Source organism: Callithrix jacchus, chromosome 1 (assembly GCF_049354715.1).
Source record: "Callithrix jacchus isolate 240 chromosome 1, calJac240_pri, whole genome shotgun sequence".
NCBI classification, from domain to species: Eukaryota; Metazoa; Chordata; class Mammalia; order Primates; family Cebidae; genus Callithrix; species Callithrix jacchus.
In genome coordinates this window covers 105,940,912-105,964,168 of record NC_133502.1, presented here as the reverse complement: position 1 = coordinate 105,964,168, position 23,257 = coordinate 105,940,912, and the positions used below count along the sequence as shown (strand labels likewise).

The window sequence follows — 23,257 nt, the reverse complement described above, 5'->3', positions numbered from 1 at the left end:
TTGTTCTGATGAAAAGCACAAGATCAATATGGCATAACAAATTACAACCATAACAACTGTAGCACATTTCAACACTGATGAGGACAGGATGGGAGGGGGAAAGCACTTAAAACCCTGCAGACATTTTGCCTTGAAGAACAGTGAGGGGTAAATTAGTAACAGCAAGTTTAGGAAAGAGAAAGAGCCTGTAGGAACTGTTGGAGGGAACGAGTCTCTTTGGGGGGGTCTCAGCAGGGAGAATGTCAAATTAAATCCTTCCCAGCTGGTTGCTCAGGAAAAGATTCTCTTGGTTAGCAGCTAAGCACACACACAAAAAGTCATGCAAAGCCCTTCTCCATGATGGTGAGATCACATTAAACAGCTACTTCGAGTGTCACCAAAGCATTATAACTGCTCTTAAGTGTAGAATGAGATTACTTTAGAAAATAATTTTGAAAAATCATGCTTTTACCATACGTTGTTGGACAATGACTGCCTAAAACTTCACATGCAGCAAAAAAACAAAAATCTAACAACGAACATTTAAGTTTAGTTCCTAGTAAGTCTCAGGATTCATGTCCTAGATTTTTTTCCCTATCATATAAATTTTTTTTTTTTTTTGAGACCGAGTTTCGCTCTTGTTACCCAGGCTGGAGTGCAATGGCGCAATCTCGGCTCACTGCAACCTTCACCTCCTGGGTTCAGGCAATTCTCCTGCCTCAGCCTCCTGAGTAGCTGGGATTACAGGTACATGCAACCATGCTCAGCTAATTTTTTGTATTTTTAGTAGAGATGGGGTTTCACCATGTGGATGGTCTTGATCAATCGACCTCGTGATCCACCCGCCTTGGCCTATACAAATTTTTAAAAGACTAATCTAGTGGATAAGCATATGCTACCAAAACCTGAAACTCATGAATCTGAAATCCTCATTTTGCACATTAAGTTGTAATCTTATAACAATTTTTGTCTCTGCAAGCATAAAGTGTAAAAATCTCACACAGTTTAGTGTATTTTGTGTATAAACCATTATGTTCTATAAAAAACAGTAATTTAGGTATTGACAGTAAGATAGAACTAGCAACATTCCTATTTCTCCCAAGTAAAAATATAGAATGATATAAAAAACTGGATGCCTTGATGAAAGTACTTGTATTACAGCAAATTACAGCAAAAGACAGAAGTAGAAAGGAAAACAAAAATTGATATACTGAATATCAAGGTGGGAAATGATTTGATACTATAATTCTTATTATTGGAATAAAGCACTAAAGGATACAATATGTGAAGGGAAAAAATAAAGATTTCAACTAAAAAATATTTTAGTGTTTAACATATTAAATGACAACCAACTTGCAAGCTTTTGGACCCAACAGAGATGAATTAGTTTTAAAAAGGCAAATTTTGCTGGGTTCAGTGGCTCAGGCTTGTAATTCCAGCACTTTGAGAGGCGAAGTAGAAGGATCACTTGAGGCCAGGAGTTCAAGACGAGCCTGAGCATAGCAAGACCTTGTCTCCACAAAAAAAATATAAAAAATTAGCCAGGCATGGTGGTGCAACCCTGTAGTCCCAGCTAGTCAGGAGTCTGAGATGGGAAGATCACTTGAGTCCAGGAGTTCAGGACTGCAGAGATAGCACTACTGCACTCCAACCCAGCTGTCAGAGTGAGACTCTGAGACTCTACGTCAACAAAATAAAATAATTAAATAAATATAAAAAAATAAAGGGCCAAGTGTGGTAGCTCACGCCTGTAATCGCATTACTTTGGGATGCTGAGGTGGGCAGATCACTTGAGCACAGGAATTTAAGACCAGCCTGGGGTACATGGCAAAACCCCATCGCTACCAAAAGAAAAAATTAGCCAGGCAACAAAAAATTAGCCAGGTATGGTAGTGCGTGCCTGTAGTCCCAGCTACTCAGGAGTCTGAGGTAGGAAGATGGCTTAAGCCCAGGAGGCAGAGACTACAGTGCACTGAGATCACACCATTGCACTCTAGTCTGGGCAACAGAGACAGACCCTGTCTTCCATAAAAAAACAAAGAAAGGAAGAAAGGCAAATTTCATGCAGTATTCTTTCGTTTTTCTCCTTGTAAACATATTTAAATGTATCACAGGATCTGTGACTATCAAAACCGTCACAGCATCAAATAAAAAAAACATAGTTATAATCCAGACATGGAAGATGAGAGAAAGGGAGCATGGCTAACTAGTGAAATAGGACTGATACTCAAATGAAGTGCTGGAGACTTGGAGTAAAAGAAAATAAGGATCATTAAGAGAAAAGTTAGGATGGGCTAGACTTGATTATTTCAGAAATGGGTAGCAAAGGACAAAGGCTCTTAAAGCTCCCAGAATTAGGTGACAGCCCCAGTCAATCTATCTCCCCAGTAAAACCAGAACTAAGAAGAAAAAAAAGACCATTTTTAAATGAGCAAACCAAATTTATGGTTAGGGCTATATTAGTTTAATGGAGGAGGAGTAGTTTAAAAATTAGTAAAACAAAAGCTTCACATGGAAAAACTTAGTATAATTCTGAATGATTTCCATATAATCATTCTCAAGTGTAAGTGATACTGGATACCTGAAGCTGACATAAAGGAAAAAGGCTCAGGGAGATTTCACAACTTTGTCCAGGAGTGGCTTGAAAGGATATAACTATATTTACCGTAAAACAACAAGTAGTCATTTTTACCTTACATAATTTATAAGAATTTTTAGAAAAATAGAAATCACTCACATGTAATTCAGGTATACCAAACTTTACTGCCTTCCTAATAACTGGACCTAGAAAAACAAAATGCTGATTTTTTTCGAGGTAGCCTGAAAATACCTTTATAATTTTCACTATAATTTGTCTAGTCTAAAAAGATACTGCTCTAACACCAGAAGCTACAGGTGAAATAAATACCTCTCAACTGAAGACAACTTCTTGATTCACTGTCACTGACAAGTTTACTCTCTGAGCTTCAGTTTCCAAACTAAGAAGGAGGAAATAACTGCCCTGACTAACCCACACTTCTGGTTGCTGAAATAATCTCAATCAATTTTTTTTTTTTGAGATGGAGTCTCACCCTGTCACCAGGCTGGAGTGCAGTGGCACTATCTCTCAGTTAACTGCAACCTCTGCCTCCGGGGTTAAATCCATTCTCCTGCTTCAGCCTCCTGAGTAGCTGGGATTACAGGAATACACCACCATATCCAGCTAATTTTTGTATTTTTAGTAGAGATGGCATTTCACCATGTTGGCCAGATGGTCTTGATCTCCTGGCCTTGTAATCCACCCACCTCAGCTTCCCAAAGTGCCTGGATTACAGGCATAAGCCACCACGCCTGGTCTTTTTTTTTTTTTTTTTTACAACTACACTCGAATATAAGTTTTCCAACCTCTAAAGTAAAAGGGTGGCCGGGCCTGTCCCTACAAAAATTAAAAAAATAAAAAATTAGCTGGGCATGGTGGCACGTGCCTGTAATCCCAGCTACTTGGAAGGCTGAGGCAGGAGAATTGCTTGAACCTGGGAGGCGGAGGTTGCAGTGAGCCGAGATTGTGCCACTGCATTCCAGCTTGGGCAACAGAGCAAGACTCTGTCTCAAAAAAAATAATAAAATAAAAAACATAATAAAGTAAAAGGGATCCAATAAAACACTATCATGTCCTACTTCACAGGTTACTATAGGTAGATTTTTATAATGTGAACAATACTACAGACTGAAGGTTTAAAAAACCTAGTTGAAAACAGAATTCGTTTTTAAAGGCATGACTAAGGCCAAATTAGAAACATACATATAAGGCTGGGTGTGGTGGCCCACACATGTAATCCCAGCACTCTGGGAGGCTGAGGCAGGAGGATCACTTGAGCCCAGGAATTCGAGACCAGCCTGGGCAATATAATAAGACCCCATGCTTACAAAAAATATTAAAAGATTAGTGGGGTATGGTGACACTGCCTGTGGTCCCAGCTACTTGGGAGGCTGAGACAGAAGGATCAGTTGAGCCCAGGAGGTCAAGGTTCCAGTAAACCATGTTTGTGCTGCTGTACTCCAGCCTGGCTGACAAGTGAGAACCCATCTCAAAAAAAAAAAAAAAAAAAAAAGAAAGAAAGAAAGATATATAGGAATGAGAATTAGAAGTCTCAAGTATAGAGCCACCCACCATGCCTACCCTTAAGCAAAACTGCCCCACCAATTCAAAATACCTAAAGAGATGTCCACTCTCATGATCTTGTATGGACATATATGAGACTTATGAGATATTCATTACAGCATCATTTGCAATAGCCAAGCTGCAAGAACAAGTTATGTGCACTAAGAGAAAAATGGATAAAGTAAATGTGGTATATGTAGAAATCAGAATATTATTGAGCCTTAAAAAGGAAACCTTGTTATATGCAAAAACATGGATGAACCTTGATGATGTTATGCCACATGAAATAAGCCAGTCACAGAAAGACAAATAATGCATGATTCCACTTGTGTCAGAATAAAATAGTCAATCCCACAGAAAGAGTGTAGAATGGTAGATCCCAGGGGCGAAGGGGAGAGGGAAATGGAAAGCTGCTATTCAATGGGTATAAAGCCTCAGTTATACAAGACTGAAATGTCCCAGAGATCTGCCGCACATCCTTAGGCCTATAGTTAACAATACTGTATTGTACACTCAAAAAAATGTTAAAAAGATAGATCTCATGTTAAATATTCTTACTACGATGAAAAAATAAACAGATACTGATGCACAAGAATAACTAATCTTTCTTCCTTCCCTCACTAAAAAGATTCCCCATAGGAGAAGGCAGAGAACTAATCCATTATTAACGTAAAGAGAGTTATCTGTGTGAGAGCCCTAAACTAAAATTGTCTATGTATTTCATGTATCTTCTCATAGAAAGAGTATTATACATAGTGTTTGGTGTAGAAGTGTTAACGATTAGACTCTGAAGTTACCTATCACTTACACTATAATTTCTATAGGAAAATGCAATATGATTTCCAAACAAATACTTACTTAGTAAAACTTCCAAGAACGTACCTCATTAAGAATGGTCTTATATGCCAAAGGAATGGCAGGAAGCTTAAATCAAGGGTGCAATTGTGCAAATCATTCCTGTTAACTATGGGAAAAAAAGGGTACATAACAATAAAAATAACCAAATTATACAAAACATACCTTATTCCAGAGAGACTATCAAAGGCGTGAAGATCTAACACATTAGAAAGATCAACTCTAAAAGAAAGAAAACTAATGTGAGCAGTTGGAAATTCTGTGAAATATATCTAATTAATCAAGAAAAAAAATCTCTGACTCTTAAAAAATTTTATATATAAAATTCATAAAAGTGGGCAAATGGTATAAGATGATCACAGTTGAATCAAGATTGAAAATTATTTATTATGTCAATAAATTAGCTTGTTTAAACTTTCCATTATCTTTTCAATCCTGAAATTTATGAGCTTTTAAAATACATTTTTATAGCTTAAAAAAAATTCAGCTAAAGAACAGAAACTTTTCCAAGCAGCTAATTATTCAAAGATGAAACAAAAGAAATGACAAATAGAATTAACAGTCAAATGGGTATATTCCAAATACCTCTGCAATTTTTGTATTTCTTTTATTTCCCCTTCTTTGATATAACATGCAATATAAAAATATGAGTCGAATAACCAATGCATAAAATATTAAGTTACCCTAGGACCCTGATATTCATGTGATTTGATTTCATTCATTCAGAATGGGGCTGCATGTAGAAAAAAAATTCCTGCCATCCGAATAGACATTATTTCTCTGAGAATTACTTAATGATAATTAAACTTATTAGGAATGCGATGATTCAAATCAAGTGAGAATAACATATCACAATTAGCATTAGGTTTGGTTAAATATATAAAAGTAAATTTATAAAGACTGGTGATTGCGTTACAATTTTAACATAAGCCCATAAAACAGCAGAGGACAGTGATTTCTCCATAATCAAACCTAAAGCAAAGGAATGTTTAAAGAAAATGACAAATGTATAATTACATTTCAAACTTAGATTCCAGGAGCTTGCCAAACATTTGTTAAATTTTCTTACAAGGAAAAAAAATTTCATTGGTCAGATTCAATTTTTTTTTTTCATGCATAACATGTAAGAAAAAACATCTCCTTTATCTTAGTACTGACCAACTGTGCCTGCTTTATTCATTCTCAACAGTCTACCACACTCATACTTGTGGCAACAATAATGTGTTAGATTATGAATGCTTGTCTTGGCAAAAGGCATACAAATGCCCATCTTATTACTCCAAAGTTCCTGTTAATAGACTGTAACAACAACTCAAATTCTGGGTATTTTATATGTGCGGAATTAGAAAAGTGATCAAATAAAGAAGTAAATGTTCCATGAAGAAATTTTTGAATATCAATTTACACTAAGAGGCCAAAGTCTTAATATTAAACATATTTCCTTTTTCACTTCCCACCCCCACCACCACTGAGCATATTTATATTGACAGGTCACAAATGACTGAAGTTGGATGGGCATGGTGGCTTCTGCCTGAAATCCCAGCACTTTGGAGGCCAAGGTGGCCAGATCACTTTGAGGCCAGGAGTTTCAGACCAGCCTGGCCAACACGGCAAAACCTCATCTCTACTAAAAATACAAAAATTAGCTGGGCGTGGTGGCACACACCTGTAATCCCAACTACTGGGAGGCTGAAGCAGGAGAAATACTTGAACCCAGAAGGCAGAGGTTACAGTGACCTGAGATCATACCACAGCAATCCAGCTCGGGGACAAAGTCAGATTCTGTCTCAAAAAAGAAAAAAAAAAACAAAAAACAAAAAAAACAATGAAGTTTCCCCCCCAAGTTTGTCATCTGCATCTTAGGAAACAGCTTAAAGGTTAATAAAGTTTACACATGCCAATTTTGCAAATATCAAATGTAGTTTGGAAACACAAGCTTATAAATAAACTACTGTTTCACTGTGACAGTGTCCTTGAGAAAACATGTCATCCAGAGGTAATTCTGCTGTTTATCCAGATTCTTTCTGTATTTCTAAAAAAGAATCAATATTAGATCTGTACAGCCAATTACACTCTTTTACAGAAAATAACAAAATATCCAAGTCTCTCACCAAATTTTCAATAAAGAGAAAAAGTCTAAGCTTCCAGATGAAAGTTTCCATAGCTTTCCCCAAATTTAGTACCATCATGAAAAAGAAAGTCTTCATTGAGGACATATGAATGGAAAACTAATTTCCATGGCATCAAATTAATTTCCTCCTTTGGAGATAAAACCATTAGATCATTTCCAAAGCATTAAAATAGCCAAGAAAAAAAAAGAGACCATTACCAGCATTTTAAAAAGGAGTAAGAGAATGAAGTAAACAAAAAGGGGAAAGATTAAGCTTCAAAAGTGTTTTTTTCTCCTAATTTCTTGAACTAATGTTTTCCTACAAAAATTGCTTTCAATTTTCCCTAAGGCTAAAGACTGCTTTAAGTAGCCTAAGATCAAGGACAGGAGAGTGAAAACAAAGAGGGTTTTGGCTCTCCAAGATGGGACTGGAATTGCAGCTGCTACTCTAGGGGTATTTTCTAGTAGTCAACTCTTCAAACTCCAGTGAGTCTCACAAATAGGGTGCACCAGCCAATACAAATATCCAGTAACTATAATGCAAATTGTAGATTTCTGATGGTTTTATCTCCAAAGGAGGAAATTAAATTGCCATGGAAATTAGTTTTCCAGTCATATGCCTTAAATGAGTGAAGAATTTTGTTTTATGGTTTTTAAAATAATTTTAATTATTTTACCACTGTGTGGCTGACAAGTGCTGACAATAAACTACTATAAGTGTGTGAACAAAAGAGGCTCACCTTGAGTAGTGATTAAGGAAAAGGAATAGTGCGTAGCATTGCCTTATTGGTAAGACAAGCTGATTTAGTAGCAAATGGAAGTTCTAGTGAACCATATAGATTTCAGAAGTAGGAGTAAAAGATTAAAAGATGTACCATTTTAATCTTCTCTAGTCTTTTTCTTAATTTTTAGAAATGTAAGTAGACTGAATAGAGGAAAACCAAAACAGAGTTGGTCAATAGTAAGTTTATTATTGTGAACTTATTATTATTAATTAATAATATATGATTAATAATAAAATCCTCCACTAATTCCTTGCCGCCTACAGAAGAAAATCTAAGCTATGTATCATGGCATTCAATACCCTTTGTGGTAAGTTCTCTATCTCTTCAGTCATATCACTTTTTCTCTGCTATATAATACCAAGTTTTCTAGCCATTCTAAAATATTCACAGGTCTCTGGAATACAAAATCTCCCTTACACCTAGGAAGTTGTTCCTACTCTAGTCCATCTGTAAAAGCCTTATTTATTCTTTAAGACTCAGATCAATGACTGCCTTCTTGGTCAGTATTTTCCTCCCTCTTCATCAAGAAAAGTTGAACAGTTATTCCTCTATTTTCCTATTCTTATAGAACTCTGTGCTTTCAAAATTCTTACAGGAATATTAATATCTAACATGTTGCCTTTTTGCTTGTTTGCTTCTCTGTTTTCCCTGCCTTTCCTTAAAGGCAGGGTTTTTGCCTTATCCATTGTTTAAATAGTCCTTAAAATACTATGAAATCCATAGCAGCCAGTTTGGCAAATTAATTGACAGAAAAGAGTGACTTTTATTACTTTGTTAACCAAATCTCCAGTTTCTAAACTGGTAAGCTCAAGATGCTATGCCTCAAGGAATTTGAGAGAATATTTAATATAAGATTCAGGACCCAATAGTAAGAATTCTACTCAGGACACCTGATCTTCATTGAAAAGGATTCTAATCCAACTTCAGTCCTCACAACAAGGAAGTACTATTTCAGAAAGTCCCTAGATTCTCAGATGCATTGGCAAGCACCATACACTGAAGAAATAGAAGAAGAAAGATTTTAGTCACTTGCTCACTCATCCACTTGAAAGAACAAAAATCAATCACTGCATGTTTATGGTTCTATAATAAAGCAAATGTTAGAAATAAAAGTTGGAGGCCGGGCATGGTGGCTCATACCTGTAAGCCCAGCACTCTAGGAGGCCAAGGCTGGCGGATCATGGGGTCAAGAGATTGAGACCACCCTGGCCAACATGGTGAAACCCCATCTCTACTAAAAATACAAAAAAATTAGCTGGGCATGGTGGTGCGCGCCTATAGATCCAGCTACTCAGGAGGCTGAGGCAGAAGGATGGCTTGAACCCGGGAGGCGGAGGTGGCAGTGAGCCGAGATCACGCCACCGCACTCCAGCCTGGTGACAGAGCAAGACTCGGTCTCAAAAAACAAACAACAAAAATAAATTAATAAAAGTTAGAAATGTCAAACAAACTATATTGTTACATTAACAAACTAATCAAGATGACACCTTTATTCAGGACATGGATATTTCCGAAATGAAAACAAAAGAACAAAACTGAATTAAAATGTTACAAATATGAACTGAATAAATGCTGTGACAGAACCACAGCTATTTATGGGCATGATTTTTAAAAGCTTGTTTAAGTATTATGCAGTTGTCTGTGTATCATTTTGTAAAGATGAGAAGAGTTAAGGAGTAAGGAACTGTAAAACACTAACAGGAAGAGGACAGACACTGAGGAATGTCTGTTCATGGTGTGAGTGAGATTATCAGAGACTTTCTACAATGGAATTTGAAATGCAGGGAGCACCTTTGGCATATGGTTGTAGAGGACTTACACTAAGGGCATTCTTCTGCTACCTCTGCCAGCAGATAGATGAGTGGCTCATGAGAATGCATACCAAATTAATTCCCCAGCTGTTCGCTTGCATATAAGCAGCTGCTGCTGTTATTGCCTAACACTTATGGCAGTCTGTCAGCACCTCTAATCTCTGCCATAGCAGACAAACCACTCAACTAAGGCCTCTGCTGTACTTCCAAAGAAAGAGTCTCTCAAGTAGGAACTGGGTGGCACTAGACTGCCAGTTGTGAGCCTCAGAGCTCCTGGCTGCCTGTTGCTGGGTCTATCAGCTGCTGAGCCTTTCTCATCAAAAAAAAAAAAGAGCGTAACAAAATACCCTGCACAGAAATTTTCTGAAATGATAGCACTCAATGGAAAACAGAGTTTAATCTACAGAAATACACTTCACAGATGTTTTAGGAACAGAACCTAGAGAAAATGGGTATCAAAATTTAATTAAAAAATTTGTCAGGAACTTCAAGGTAAAGACTCTGTGTTTTTACATGACATTTTTTGGCAACTATGAAAGGTTTTAAAAAATTTTTAAAGCCGTTTAAATACTTCGAATTAAGATAAGATTTCTCAATATACTTTTTCAGATTTCTGTACTGAGTTACCCTCTCAAGTGTTTGAAAGTCTTTTCTTCCTCATTAAGCAAAAACACAGTAAGACAGTGTTATCATGGCTTTGTAATCTTAAAGACAGGCAAATGTACTAGCTAAATATGCCGAATTAACTTATTGAGATCATTTGAAACAACATTCTGGATCCAATTCTTTTTAAAATACACTGACGTCTTTCTTATATTAAAATCAAGCATATTTATCAATTACTTAATGTTTATTAATAATAACTAAAATTATTTGTTGTTAGTATAATATTAGAAATAGCTTTGAAAAAGTACCTTGATCTTTGTGTTTCTAAGATTTGTCCTAGTCCATTTATGGATCTGAAATAAATAATAAATGAGGAAGACAAAGTTTAAAAGTAAAAATTAACTTTTTAAAAAAGTATACAAAGTACATTATTTCTAAAACAGGAAATAAGCATACATACACAAATACATCTGCAAACAGAAAAAAATTAAAAACAGAAAAACAAAACTTACTTAAAAAAATAATTTATTATTTTCATTTAAACCATAAATCATGTGTATTCCACTCGCCCATCAAGAAAACATATATGCAAAAATCTGCACAACTGCCCAATTAAGGGCTACTTTGTGATTAATAAGAAGATGCTTCACTTTAGAAAAAAAATCATTCATAAGTAGCTATTTTAGAGTTGTTAAAAATTAGTAGACACTCAAAATTTTCATGGTGGCCACTTTCTTCCTCAGGCATACCTGGTAGAAATGGCTACATATACACTAAAAATAAAAAACTAGTTATAAGTAGCTTTGCCCCCAGCCTGCCCTTGGTATTCACAGTAATTCTAAGTCACACATCCCAGTTTCCTTTATAGAATAACCTCTTCAGTTCCCTAACTAGGCTCTCTACTCCTTATGCCTGTTCTCCCTCTTTCGATATTATAGAATATGGCTCTTTTTGTATGGCACCAAAATGTACCTGTTAAAATTTTTTCAGCATACTGTACACCTCATCTATTTATCTTTTCCATTGTCTATTATCAATCATCAATTCTCTATCATCAATTCATTGTCTTTAGGGTTACTTGTTACTTGTTCAAGATACTTGCTACTTCTTCAAGTTTGTTCTCATGATTGAGGTTTCCCAAATATAAAGATTCTGAGCAAGTCTCTTCACTATTTTACAAAACTCTTAATCTTCTTTTTTGAATATACTTTATAGACTGATAGCTATTTCCTCTCAAATATGTTTGCCTTTTTTCAACTCCTCAAATATGATTCAGAGTCAGTCACAAGTCTGATATAAAGGGAGTACAAGTAAAAGTCAAACGAGTATGTAATTTATTAAACTGCTTCTTCCAAATTCATTTCTAGTACTGTTATTGTCAGTGTCAGAGATTTAGCTAGTCTATATAAGGATATAAAAGCCAAGTAATAATCATCATTCCTTTTATGCCAAAAACATTTGCTAAGTAGACTGGGTTCTTAGCAATCACAATGGTGCAGAAGATTTTTGAAAAGAGAAACAAGATTAGAAGACCAGTGTCAAAAAATATAAAGGCAATCTTCATCACTTTCACCTTTCCAAAATCAGTTTTTTCAAAATTTCATCAGTTTTCAAAACTATCATCCATCTTTTTTTTCCCTTTTTTATTTACTATACCTTGAACTCACTATGCAAGCTAAGAAAAAAACCTACATAATAATAGCTAACAGAGCACTTACTATGTGTCAGCACTGTGCAAAGTTTACTAACATAGTCTTATGTAATACTGAAAGCAGACTTATGAGATAAGCATTATTCCTTTTACAGAGGAGGCTTTAAAAGGGTAAACAGGTTCCCTAAGAACACAATGAGAAACAGACCAAGGATTAGAACCCAAGCAAATTCCAAGGTCCGTGGTCTTCAACACTATGCAACAATACCTACCCTCCACATGGAGACATTATACATTTTTTAATAATAAAGTTTAAGGACAATTGCTATTAAAATAAGACTATGTGGAAAAAATATGAATTTCTTTCTTTATTGCTAATCCATCTTTCATTTATTTATTTTTAAGTATTTCGTTATGTTTATTATATTTTTTTTGTTGCACTTTAGGTTCTATAATCATTAATCATTACAAATAATCTCCTAATAAGACTTACCTTTATTGATTCAATTTATAATATATACTATATGAACTCAGATGACAGATTTAAACTTTGATGTCAGAACTTATAAATACTAAGAATAGTAATTTTGAGTCATCATGCTCAAAACATTGTATACATTAAAGATAACCAATAATAATAGTTACCAAATGTCTCTCCGTATAGGGCTTTTATTAGTTCAGGTCTTACAAAATAATTCAAAAAGTCTCTGAACTATAAATTCATTTGAAAAATCCATCTTTGTTTTCAAAAGGAATGGGAGTCTCCAGAACAGTCAGCAAAATGACTGTTAACATCTATTTGAGCATCATTCATATTATTCCGATTGTCCTATGCTGATCAGCCTTGGCTATGGACAAAGAAGATATTAAAGCAAGCTGAAAGACAAGGTGTGGTTTCCAGTTAAGGAAGATGACGTCAATGAGAGTTCAGGGAAGTGAGATCCACTGAGTCGGGAAAGACTTCACATAGGAGTGGGGGAGACAGAGATAGAATAGGCTCCATAGAATAAATTGTTTTTTAAAAGAAACAAAAAAACAAAACAAGAAAGATTTCAGGGATTGGCAGAGTGAGAATGTATTATGAGTAAAGACAGGAACTGGCAGGATGCATCCATGGGAAAGGGAATTAACCATCCTGGGTAGAGTTAGGGAAGACTGACATTAGGAAAGAGTCAAAGAGAAGACAGGAAAAGGATGGAGTGAGAGGACCCTGAAAATCAGTATATTAACTGTGAAATATATTCTGCCAGCTCTGGGGACTAATTTTATGTACTGCTATTTATATAACAGTCAATTAGCCAACAATAACATATGTGATTCCCTAATGGTTCTTGAAGCAGGTCAACCTTAAACCTTAAGTTTCTATAGGGCAACTGTCTTGGTAAAAAATATTCTGAGTCGGGCCGGGCGTGGTGGCTCATGCCTGTAATCCCAGCACTTTGGGAGGCCGAGGCAGGTGGATCACGAGGTCAACAGATCGAGACCATTCTGGTCAACATGGTGAAACCCCGTCTCTACTAAAAATACAGAAAATCAGCTGGGCATGGTGGCGCGTGCCTGTAATCCCAGCTACTCAGGAAGCTGAGGCAGGAGAATTGTCTGAACCCAGGAGGCGGAGGTTGCAGTGAGCCGAGATCGCGCCATTGCACTCCAGCCTGGGTAACAAGTGCGAAACTCCGTCTCAAAAAAAAAAAAAAAAAAAAATATTCTGAGTCGTACAATATGGATCTGTAGGCACTTAACACACTTATCATTTTGTACCTAATTGTTGTTCTTAGCTTCTTTACATCTTCTTCCGGAACCAAGTCTGTTTTATTGATGAGAATTATATCTGCCAAAGCAACTTGCCTAAAATAGCAAACAAAAGGAAATGTTAAGAAATTTTAAATAATAGACATGCCTCATGCAGATTAATACAGCAAAAGAGAAATGTTAACAAATTAAAAATACAAACACCTCATGCAGATCAACATATCAGTTAAGAATTATATAGTTGCTCTATAGTGATTCAGTTTACTCCTAATCCGCTAATTTTTCAATGTGAATGAATTGTATTCATCACTCTACAAGTTCAGATTTCACATTATCCTTTCAAAAAGTATTTTCTAAGTTGTCTTTCTTGCTATTCTTGTGCTAGAAAGATGTCTCAAAAAGTTTATAATCAAAAGAATGATTTTCAACTGAAAATTTTCTTTGTAAAGAAAAGCATTAAAAAAAAAGAAAAGCACAAAATTCAAATATCCAATATGGTAAAAATAAGAAGTTTATGTACTAAAATATTTCTTCTAACATTTACCATAATTTTCAAAGAAATAGAGTAAGTTCACTTCATACTAAAAACTATATTAAATGGGTTTTTTTAAAACTATACTTCAGAGCTGGGCATGGTAGAACACATCTGTAGTCCTAGCTACTTAGGAGGCTAAGGAGGGAGGATACCTTAATTAAACCCAGGAGTTCAAGTCCAGGCTGGGCAACAAAACAGCACTACATTTCTTTAAAAAAAAAAAAAAAAAAAAAGGTATACTTCAGAGGACATACCAGGATATTATACAAATGTCCACTTTATCACTATAAATATACTGTATATTATCTCTGTAAAGAACCCATGCTAACTGCTAGATAACAAAGTAGATGATAATAATCAGAAGCTCTATGTTCTATTAACAGGATAGTAAAACTAGAAATTCTTTCAATTTTCCTCAATTCTTCAGGGTCTTATGCTATATCTCAGACAATACAACAAAATTCTCAAAACTAAATTAACTTTAGTTCACTGAAAAAGCAGGTTTCAACAGTATGTACATAACATTCAATTTTGCTATTTTCTATTAGACTTATTTATATTTTCTATAATAACTGTATTTTCATAAGGAAAAAAGTTACAAAAATATTTAAGTTCATTCTGATTTGAATCCTATACCAAATGCAGTGTTTAAGCAGCATTACACAACAATAGAGTACCATACTCAAAAATAATTGGGAATAAATTGCTTATTTGTAGTCTTTAGCAAATCCCAGAGGGTCTCACTTGCAAACCCAGCAGCATATTTAGAATCTGTCATCTATCTTACCTTTATCCTATTAGTAAGAATATGCTTAGGGCAGGCAAATTAATTTAAATATTTCTAAGTCTAAAGACAAATAAATTAGAAACATAAAAGTGTTTAAACAAAAAATGTTTTAATGCCAAGTTAAAACTATTTTCATATTTGTTCCTCTATTTTTCTGAATAACAATAAACACTGAAATCAATGAACTACTATTAAAGGCAGTGAGACATCTATCTATTTTTTATAATCTTCAATCCCAAAGAAATTGTATAAAAAGAAAATATTTTTAAATGTTAGTATTTCCCGAGTTCCTCAAAATTACAGAACTTCTGTGTTCAGCATTTACTTTATGCTACAACAAAAATGACTTTAAGGAAAAGCTAACAGATCATAACAAATAGATAGCAATAATTCAACTATGAGAAGAAAGAAAATTAATTTTCCTTGACTATGTTTTAAAATTTCTTAATTTGCTTTTGGTTTTCATCTTAGTGATTTTTCTCTTTCCAATTAGCCAGCAATCAATATATACTTTAAATATGAATACCTAGTAGCTTCATTGATAAGGCCATAAGGTTTTTCTTCCGTTAAATGCTAAACAAAAAAGAAGTTTGAATAAAGTTACTATAATACAATACAAAATCGAATGTTAACACAAAGGATTTTACTTTAGAGACATCTTCTTGCATCTAATAAAAACTTCAACTACTGTTACTGAAGTACACAAATTCAGAACTAACTTTTCTCTCTGAAAGCATTTTTCTTCCCCACTTGCAATTTTTTTCTACAGTGAACCTGTAGGGTTTTAAGGGGGAGAAAAAGGGCTTAGGATTTCATACTCCTGACCTTTTCTTTCACTTAAAAGGAAAACACCTTTGATTTACATAATGTCATAAAAACATAGAAGAATACAGTTCAGATTTTAGGCATTTTCCTTCTTACAAAACTGTTCTTGTTCTAAATACTCATTATTACTTATTTTAAAAAAGGATAACCACCAAAATATATTTTCTTAGAATCTAATATACTTCCCTTCACGCCTACCCCCATATTAGAATCTAATATACTTCCCTACTCCCCAGACCACAATCATGCACCATGTGAACTCAGTTCTAGGCCCTTCGAACACCCTCGAAACAAATAAGTGGTGGGAGGGCTAATTCAGCCCTGATTCTAGCCTAAAAGCCGTTTATCATTTAGAAACCCATACTTGCTAATCTAGCCTCTCTGTTGCAACTGTTTATTTTACTGACCTCTCCAGAGTCAGGCTAGCTCCAAAAAAAATATTTTGACACTGACTTAGAGCCCATGTGGTACTTTTCATCTCTCTGGAGGCAAGGTTTTTTTGTTGTTTTTTTCCCCCCCATAATCCTATTCACATCCCTAAAGTTATCAATGCCACACCACAAGCTTCTTCTCTAAAATTAAATTTTTCACCCTCATCACCTCAAACCTCAATAGAGGTTTCCTGTCACAATAAAAAGCTGCCTACTGAGGTTTCGAGGCAACTGGATTGTAGTAATACTCTTCCTATTTGAAGTCAATTTCATAAATTATTAAATCTTTGAATTTAACTTTATAAATTATTATCTACATTTTCTTATTTAGCTTTCATAACAATTATGGGAAGTAGCTATTTTCATTTATAAAAGAAGAAACTAAATCTAACACCCTTATCATGACAGGATACTATATTTTATATACAATCACAGGGGCTATTTTTTTAAATTGAAAACACACTAGTACAAGTAAAATGAACACAATTTTAAAGTCTTTGTGAAACCTTTTATGTCACGTAAAATCAGTCTGTGTACAGTGTTACACAAATGTTAATAATCATATATCAGAGTCAAGCCAGTATAGGGAGATAATCATTAGGATGATCTGAATATTTTGGAACCTAAGAGCAAGTAGGTAATAGTTTAATATGCTTGGTTAGGTCTGCAGAGGAAACATTTTTTCCTTCTAAAAGTTTAGCAAATTCTATTTTGAGGAAAACAAAACTGAAATAAAATCATGGCAATGATACTCACTTCTACTTCAGGAACAATCGAGTTCAATTCAACTACAGACCCACTCTACAATTATGGAAGTCACAGAATTTGGAAATTATTGTATCAAAAATCATTTCATGCCAAAAGACCAAGTTTACTATTTTTTCCATAATTCATCCTGTCCTGAGGTATAACAAGTCCTATAATTATATATATATATATTCTGCCTCTAGAAAATAAGCCTGTTTTTTTTTTTTTGAGACAGAGTTTCGCTCTTGTTACCCAGGCTCAAGTGCAATGGCGCGATCTTGACTTACCGCAACCTGCGCCTCCTGGGTTCAGGCAATTCTCCTGCCTCAGCCTCCTGAGCAGCTGGGATTACAGGCACATGCTACCATGCCCAGCTAATTTTTTGTATTTTTAGTAGAGACGGGGTTTCACCATGTTGACCAGGATGGTCTCGATCTCTCAACCTCGTGATCCACCCGCCTCGGCCTCCCAAAGTGCTGGGATTACAAGCTTGAGCCACCGCGCCTAGTCTGAAAATAAGCCTGTTAACAGACCTTGGAATAGTGCCTGACACACAGGCTCAACAAATATTTGTTGAATAAATTGTAGTTAACACCTCCTACTTGTTGACAGGGATATGTAAAAGATGTTACATGAAAAATGCCATATAACATGCAACAACAAATCTCTTCCCATTAAACAGTAAATCTACTTAACAATAATATATTTTCCACACGGTATCTGCTTCTGAATGATCCCATATTACTGAAAACTTTTTTTAAACTGAAATTTTTCAAGATACTGTGTTATTGACCTTATGGAAGCTTTTTTTTTTTAACATATGAATTTGGGGCTATTTGGCTATGAGTTTGTGAGGCATAAAAATGATGTGACAGAAGAACTACAGATTTGTTTTTGCATTTTCATACCTAAGTGTAACTAATAAAATGGTAGTTTCACACAGTAATGTATGTTTGAAATGCATTTACTTCTCCAAAGTATCAGAATTCTTCACTCAAAACTAACGGTGGTAGATCAACATTTACTACCTCCAGGCAGTCAGAAAGTATCAAATATAAAAATAAATGAAAATCACCCCAAATGAAAGCCTGCCAATATTTACAACTCTATTAAAATTCTATGTAATCATGTACAATTATAGCAGAAGAGATAAATGTCCTGTTATACGCACATAGGAAAGCCAAACGAACATTTAAAAAAATAAGTGCAAACTAACCTTTATTTTCTTTAGACATTAGCCCTACGTTTCCCTCATGTGACTTCCTACCTTCCCAAGTCAAACCCTGCAAAAAGTTTAAAACCAATGTCTTCTATTCAAAAGAACATTCTCCAATAATACATTATACACCATTTTCTCATTAAGTCAGATGACTTTCATTTATAAAATAAAACAAAATGGAAATTTCGGCATTCTAATCTAACTGCATAAGTAAATGAAAGAAAAATTTTTGCAAAATATTAAAAAAAATATTTTATATTACATAGATGTCCAAAGTATTTCTTATCCCTGCTTAAGAACTGTGGCTTTGGAGTTCTCCCAGAAGTCACCATTCTTCCTCTTTCCCCAAGCGGCCTGAGGTAATCTGTGAAAATGGTTCGCTATTCACTTGATCCAGAGAACCCCACAAAGTCATGCAAAACAAGAGGTTCCAATCTTCGCGTTCACTTTAAGAACACACGTGAAACTGCCCAGGCCATCAAGGGTATGCATATACAAAAAGCCACGAAGTATCTGAAAGATGTCACTTTACAGAAACAGTGCGTACCATTCCGACGTTACAATGGTGGAGTTGGCAGGTGTGCCCAGGCCAAGCAGTGGGGCTGGACACAAGGTCAGTGGCCCAAAAAGAGTGCTGAATTTTTGCTGCACATGCTTAAAAATGCAGAGAGTAATGCTGAACTTAAGGGTTTAGATGTAGATTCTCTGGTCATTGAGCATATCCAAGTGAACAAAGCACCCAAGATGCGCCGCCGGACCTACAGAGCTCAATTAACCCATACATGAGTTCTCCCTGCAACATTGAGATGATCCTTACTGAAAAGGAACAGATTGTTCCTAAACCAAAAGAGGAGGTTGCCCAGAAGAAGAAGATATCCCAGAAGAAACTGAAGAAGCAAAAACTTATGGCACGGGAGTAAATTCAGCCTTAAAATAAATGCAACTAAAGGGAAAAAAAAAAAAAAAAAAGAACTGTGGCTTTTGCTTATATATCAAAAAAGACAAAAATAATTTTGGTACTAATTAATCCAACATATTCAAAAGGCTAAGGTTCAAAACACCAATTTAATTCATCACAAGAAACAAAGGAGAAAAAGAGGAGTGATGTGAGATGTGGGTCACAGATTACAAAGTCCCAGTTATGCAGGATGCATAAATCATGGAGAGCTAATTACAATACCGTGACTACAGTTAATTCTATCTTATACTTGAAATCTGTTAAGAGATAGATCTTAATTGTTCTTACCACTCTCTCCCAAAAAAATGGTAACAATGTGAGGTGACAGATATGTTAACTAGCTTGATTGTTTTATAATGTAATTCACACATGGTATACCTTAAATATACTGTAATTTTTTACTTGTCAATTATACCTCAGTAATCCTGGTGGTTAGGGAGAGAAACAAAGGAACTCTCTGAAATAACACCACTGTAGGCATAACTTCACGAAGGGCTATAGGGTATCCTTTTCTGCAGAAATAAAGAAAGAAGCTGGACCAATAAGAGAGAAAGAAAAAAAAGAAAAAACTATCTTAAAACACTGGCTATGAAAGAACACTGCTGTTGACCAGAGTGGAAATAAATCCAGTGTCAAAGATGTCTAATGTCATTTTTTAAACGCAGCAGCAGGAACTATTTCTTTCAGATGGATTGGTTACAGACATAACACTGTTTTAGTTTTTTAAAAATTATTGCATAATGTCAGTCTATTTATTGTTCTGGCCTTTTCCAAGCCAAACTGTTTTCTGACTGAATTATTTCAACAGATTGTGCAATATAACAGAGGAATCAAGGAGAAACCTCTCACTTGACCTTTTCTGGGTAACTTCACTCACTGCTTCTATTGCATTAAATGCTGTCACATTTGTAGAACTGAAAAGAACAATGTCAGTACCCTAGGTGTCAAGTCCTGAGAATAGAGAGCTGTCATTTTAAGTTGTCCAATTCTTTGACTATGATTAAAAAATGAGTATTTCAGATCAATGGGTGACAATCCCATTAGAGTGATACCCCATGATATCAATTACCACTTCAGTTTCGATTTGGCTGGCCGGCCACAGGGTACCATTTCTCAGCTTTACTTGTGATGGGCTGGCTCTGTGAAGCATGACACCCTTAAATTGCTGCCCATTATCCAAGTGTCATTACTTGTACTGCCTCAGAATTCTCTGAATCACAAGCAGCTACTGAGGTCAAGCTTTGCAACCAGAGGAATTGAACAAGTTGGCAAATTCTTTATATCAAGGCAAAGTTATTTATCTGGCATCCGACTTAGAAAATCTAAAGTTTCCATTATCCTGACAGTGTGTCAGTTTTGTGTAGGTATATTGATTTAATAATTTAAGAGGTTTTATCAAGGTGGCAGGAGGTTAAACATTTACTGTGTTTGCATTATTCAGAATGTTTCTTTGTTTTTTTGGCCTCTATCATGCTGATAATAGATTCTACTTAACTTTTCTCCATACCCAACTATACATATGAAATTATTTCTATAATCATTAAACATATAAAGAGTTTGAATTTCAGTATGGCATTTTAAGTCTATCAAAAAATAAAAACCCAAAATGTCTTAGCAGTTATTTATCACATATCAAATTTTGTAACAAATTTATGGAGAGATGGATTTAAACATGCCTATAATAAACACTGAAAATAAGTAACTTGGGTTTTTTTGCTACCACAATAAGCATTTTGCAAGAAATATCATTTCCAAAAGTTGTCAGAATTTTTCCTGAGTGAAACTGTAATACTGTATTTGGGATCATTCTTTGATTCTTAAATTATATTCATAAATTCATAAATTGAGATTTTTAAACTCTAAAAAAGGAATTCTCTTCCAAACTTTTCAAATTAGGGTACTCTATCCACGGTGGAGAGAAGGCCCAGTGAAGAGGTATTGGTAGCTATTTGACAAGCCTGGCATATCCCCTTAGAGTATAATTTCAGCAAAGAGTTAGGAAAAAAAAAAAACTGCAAACTTAAAAATTAACAAGTTCAGGCCAGTCATGGTGGCTGACACCTGTAATCCCAGCACTTTGGGAGGCCAAGGCAGGTGGATCACTTGAGGTCAGGAGTTCATGACAAGGCTGGCCAACATGGTGAAACCCCATCTCTACTAAAAATACAAAATTAGCTGGGCATGGTGGTGCACACCTGTCATCCCAGTTACTTCGGAGGCCGAGACAGGGGAATCACTTGAACCTGGGAAATGGGGGTTGCAGTGAGCCAAGATGGTGCCACTGGACTCCAGCCTGGGAGACAGAGTGAGACTCTGTCTCAAAAAAAAAAAAAATTAACAAGTTCAGATATATTATGAGGTTGGATACAAAACTGATACAAATTTTTAAACACTGAATTTAAATTTCTAAGAAATTACTGCTTTGGCCCCTATCCATATGCTTAGACTGGGACTGGGTCAGTGGGTGGAATAATTTCATCCTCTTCTGCCTTTACTGAAACCTCACTTGGGAAGTTGAGAAATATCATTTTACTTTACGTAACAATATACTTTTAAAGATCTTACTAAATGCATTTTATAAATTAAACCTCATTTAAATGCATTTAAAAACCTTTGAAGTTAACAAAAACATTCATAGCAGGATGTCTTTTACACTTGATCTTAGCCAAAAGACCAAGAAGCAATGCAAGATGCCTTTTAATGGAGAGATTCTCCTTACCAATCCTATGTATATATCCTGATTTTCTTCAATATGTATTTTTTTAGTTTTAAGTTCCAGGATACATGTCCAGAAAGCACAGGTTTGTTACATAGGTAAATGTCTGCCATGGTGGTTTGCTGCACCTAAATATTGAAGACTTATCACCTAGGTCTTCAATTTTTTTTTTTTTTTTTTTTTGAGATGGAGTTTCACTCGTTACCCAGGCTGGAGTGCAATGGCGCAATCTTGGCTCACCGCTACCTCCGCCTCCTGGGTTCAGGCAATTCTCCTGCCTCAGCCTCCCGAGTAGCTGGGATTACAGGCACATGCCACTACGCCCAGCTCATTTTTTTGTATTTTTAGTAGAGACGGGGTTTCACCATGTTGACCAGGATGGTCTCAATCTCTTGACCTCGTGATTCACCTGCCTCAACTCATTTCCAATGTGTGTTTAATAGCAACTTAACAAGAAAAATAAGATCTCAGATGCTTTATTAAGCTCGATTTCCTCTACAAAACAGAATAACTTAACAATATTGGGGTTGAATCCTAGTGAAGAGTTAGATATACCAAAATTTAACCTGACTGCATGTGCTTATTACAAATTATAATTCCAAATTTTATCACCAAATCAAACTCAGAGTAATAGAAAAGAAATATTTAACACAAATAATTAAAACACAAATTTTATCTATTGTTCAGGATACTTTTTTGAAAAAGGTTTTTGTTAAAAAAAAATTACAGATACAAACATAAAGAAAATTATACAATCAACCCCATATTCCCAGCTCTCAACAGTGAGCCACTCATAGAAATCTTTCGACTCACTTTTAATCCATATTTTGAATCCACAATAGTTATGATACCTATGAAGGAAAAAGCATTTTAATCACCTTTTTAAAAAAGAGTGTTTATTAATATTATGCAACCATACTTGAGAATGAAAATTAAAATTAATCTATTTCAGTTCACAAATGCTACCCAATAAAAGTACCGTTTATTTCTCTTGCCAGTACTGCCATTTAATTAAATTCTAAAAACAAGTCAATGCATTTCAAATGTATACTGAGTAACTAGCACTATTTTAAGGCACTAGAGAAGATATAAAATAAATAAATTTTTAAAATTAAATAAATAAGAAAATAAGATTTGTCACTTAAAAAGCTTACCATCCAAACTATAAGTCAAATTTCATAACATAGTCAAATGTGAAAAATACACAAGACAAGCTATTTCTAGTTTATTTTCACATAATCAAAATCATTAACATTTCTTAACATTTAAATTATTGCCTAAAGAATGAGACATCTTAGGATATCTTATTCCTGACATCTCTCACCATATCCAACTCATAAAAATGTTTT

General features: G+C 35.0%; 1 protein-coding gene across 11 annotated transcripts in view; it reads right to left on the bottom strand.

Moving 5' to 3' along the window:
• Positions 1–23,257, bottom strand: part of LOC128928059 (putative COBW domain-containing protein 7) — a 54,757-nt gene that overhangs the window by 12,652 nt on the left and 18,848 nt on the right. For 5 of the 11 annotated variants that reach the window (XM_078367862.1, XM_078367864.1, XM_078367863.1 and 2 more), the window contains 5 exons: positions 22,722–22,759; positions 15,539–15,585; positions 13,700–13,786; positions 10,596–10,640; positions 5,141–5,197 (listed from right to left, as the gene is read on the bottom strand). In XM_078367862.1, coding sequence (XP_078223988.1) covers positions 5,141–5,197; positions 10,596–10,640; positions 13,700–13,786; positions 15,539–15,585; positions 22,722–22,759 — 274 coding nt within the window. Of the gene's footprint in view, positions 1–2,716; positions 2,764–5,140; positions 5,198–10,595; positions 10,641–13,699; positions 13,787–15,538; positions 15,586–19,607; positions 19,726–22,721; positions 22,760–23,257 lie in introns of all 11 variants that reach the window. The other 6 variants (XM_078367881.1, XM_078367882.1, XM_078367880.1 and 3 more) reach the window with 4 other exon arrangements.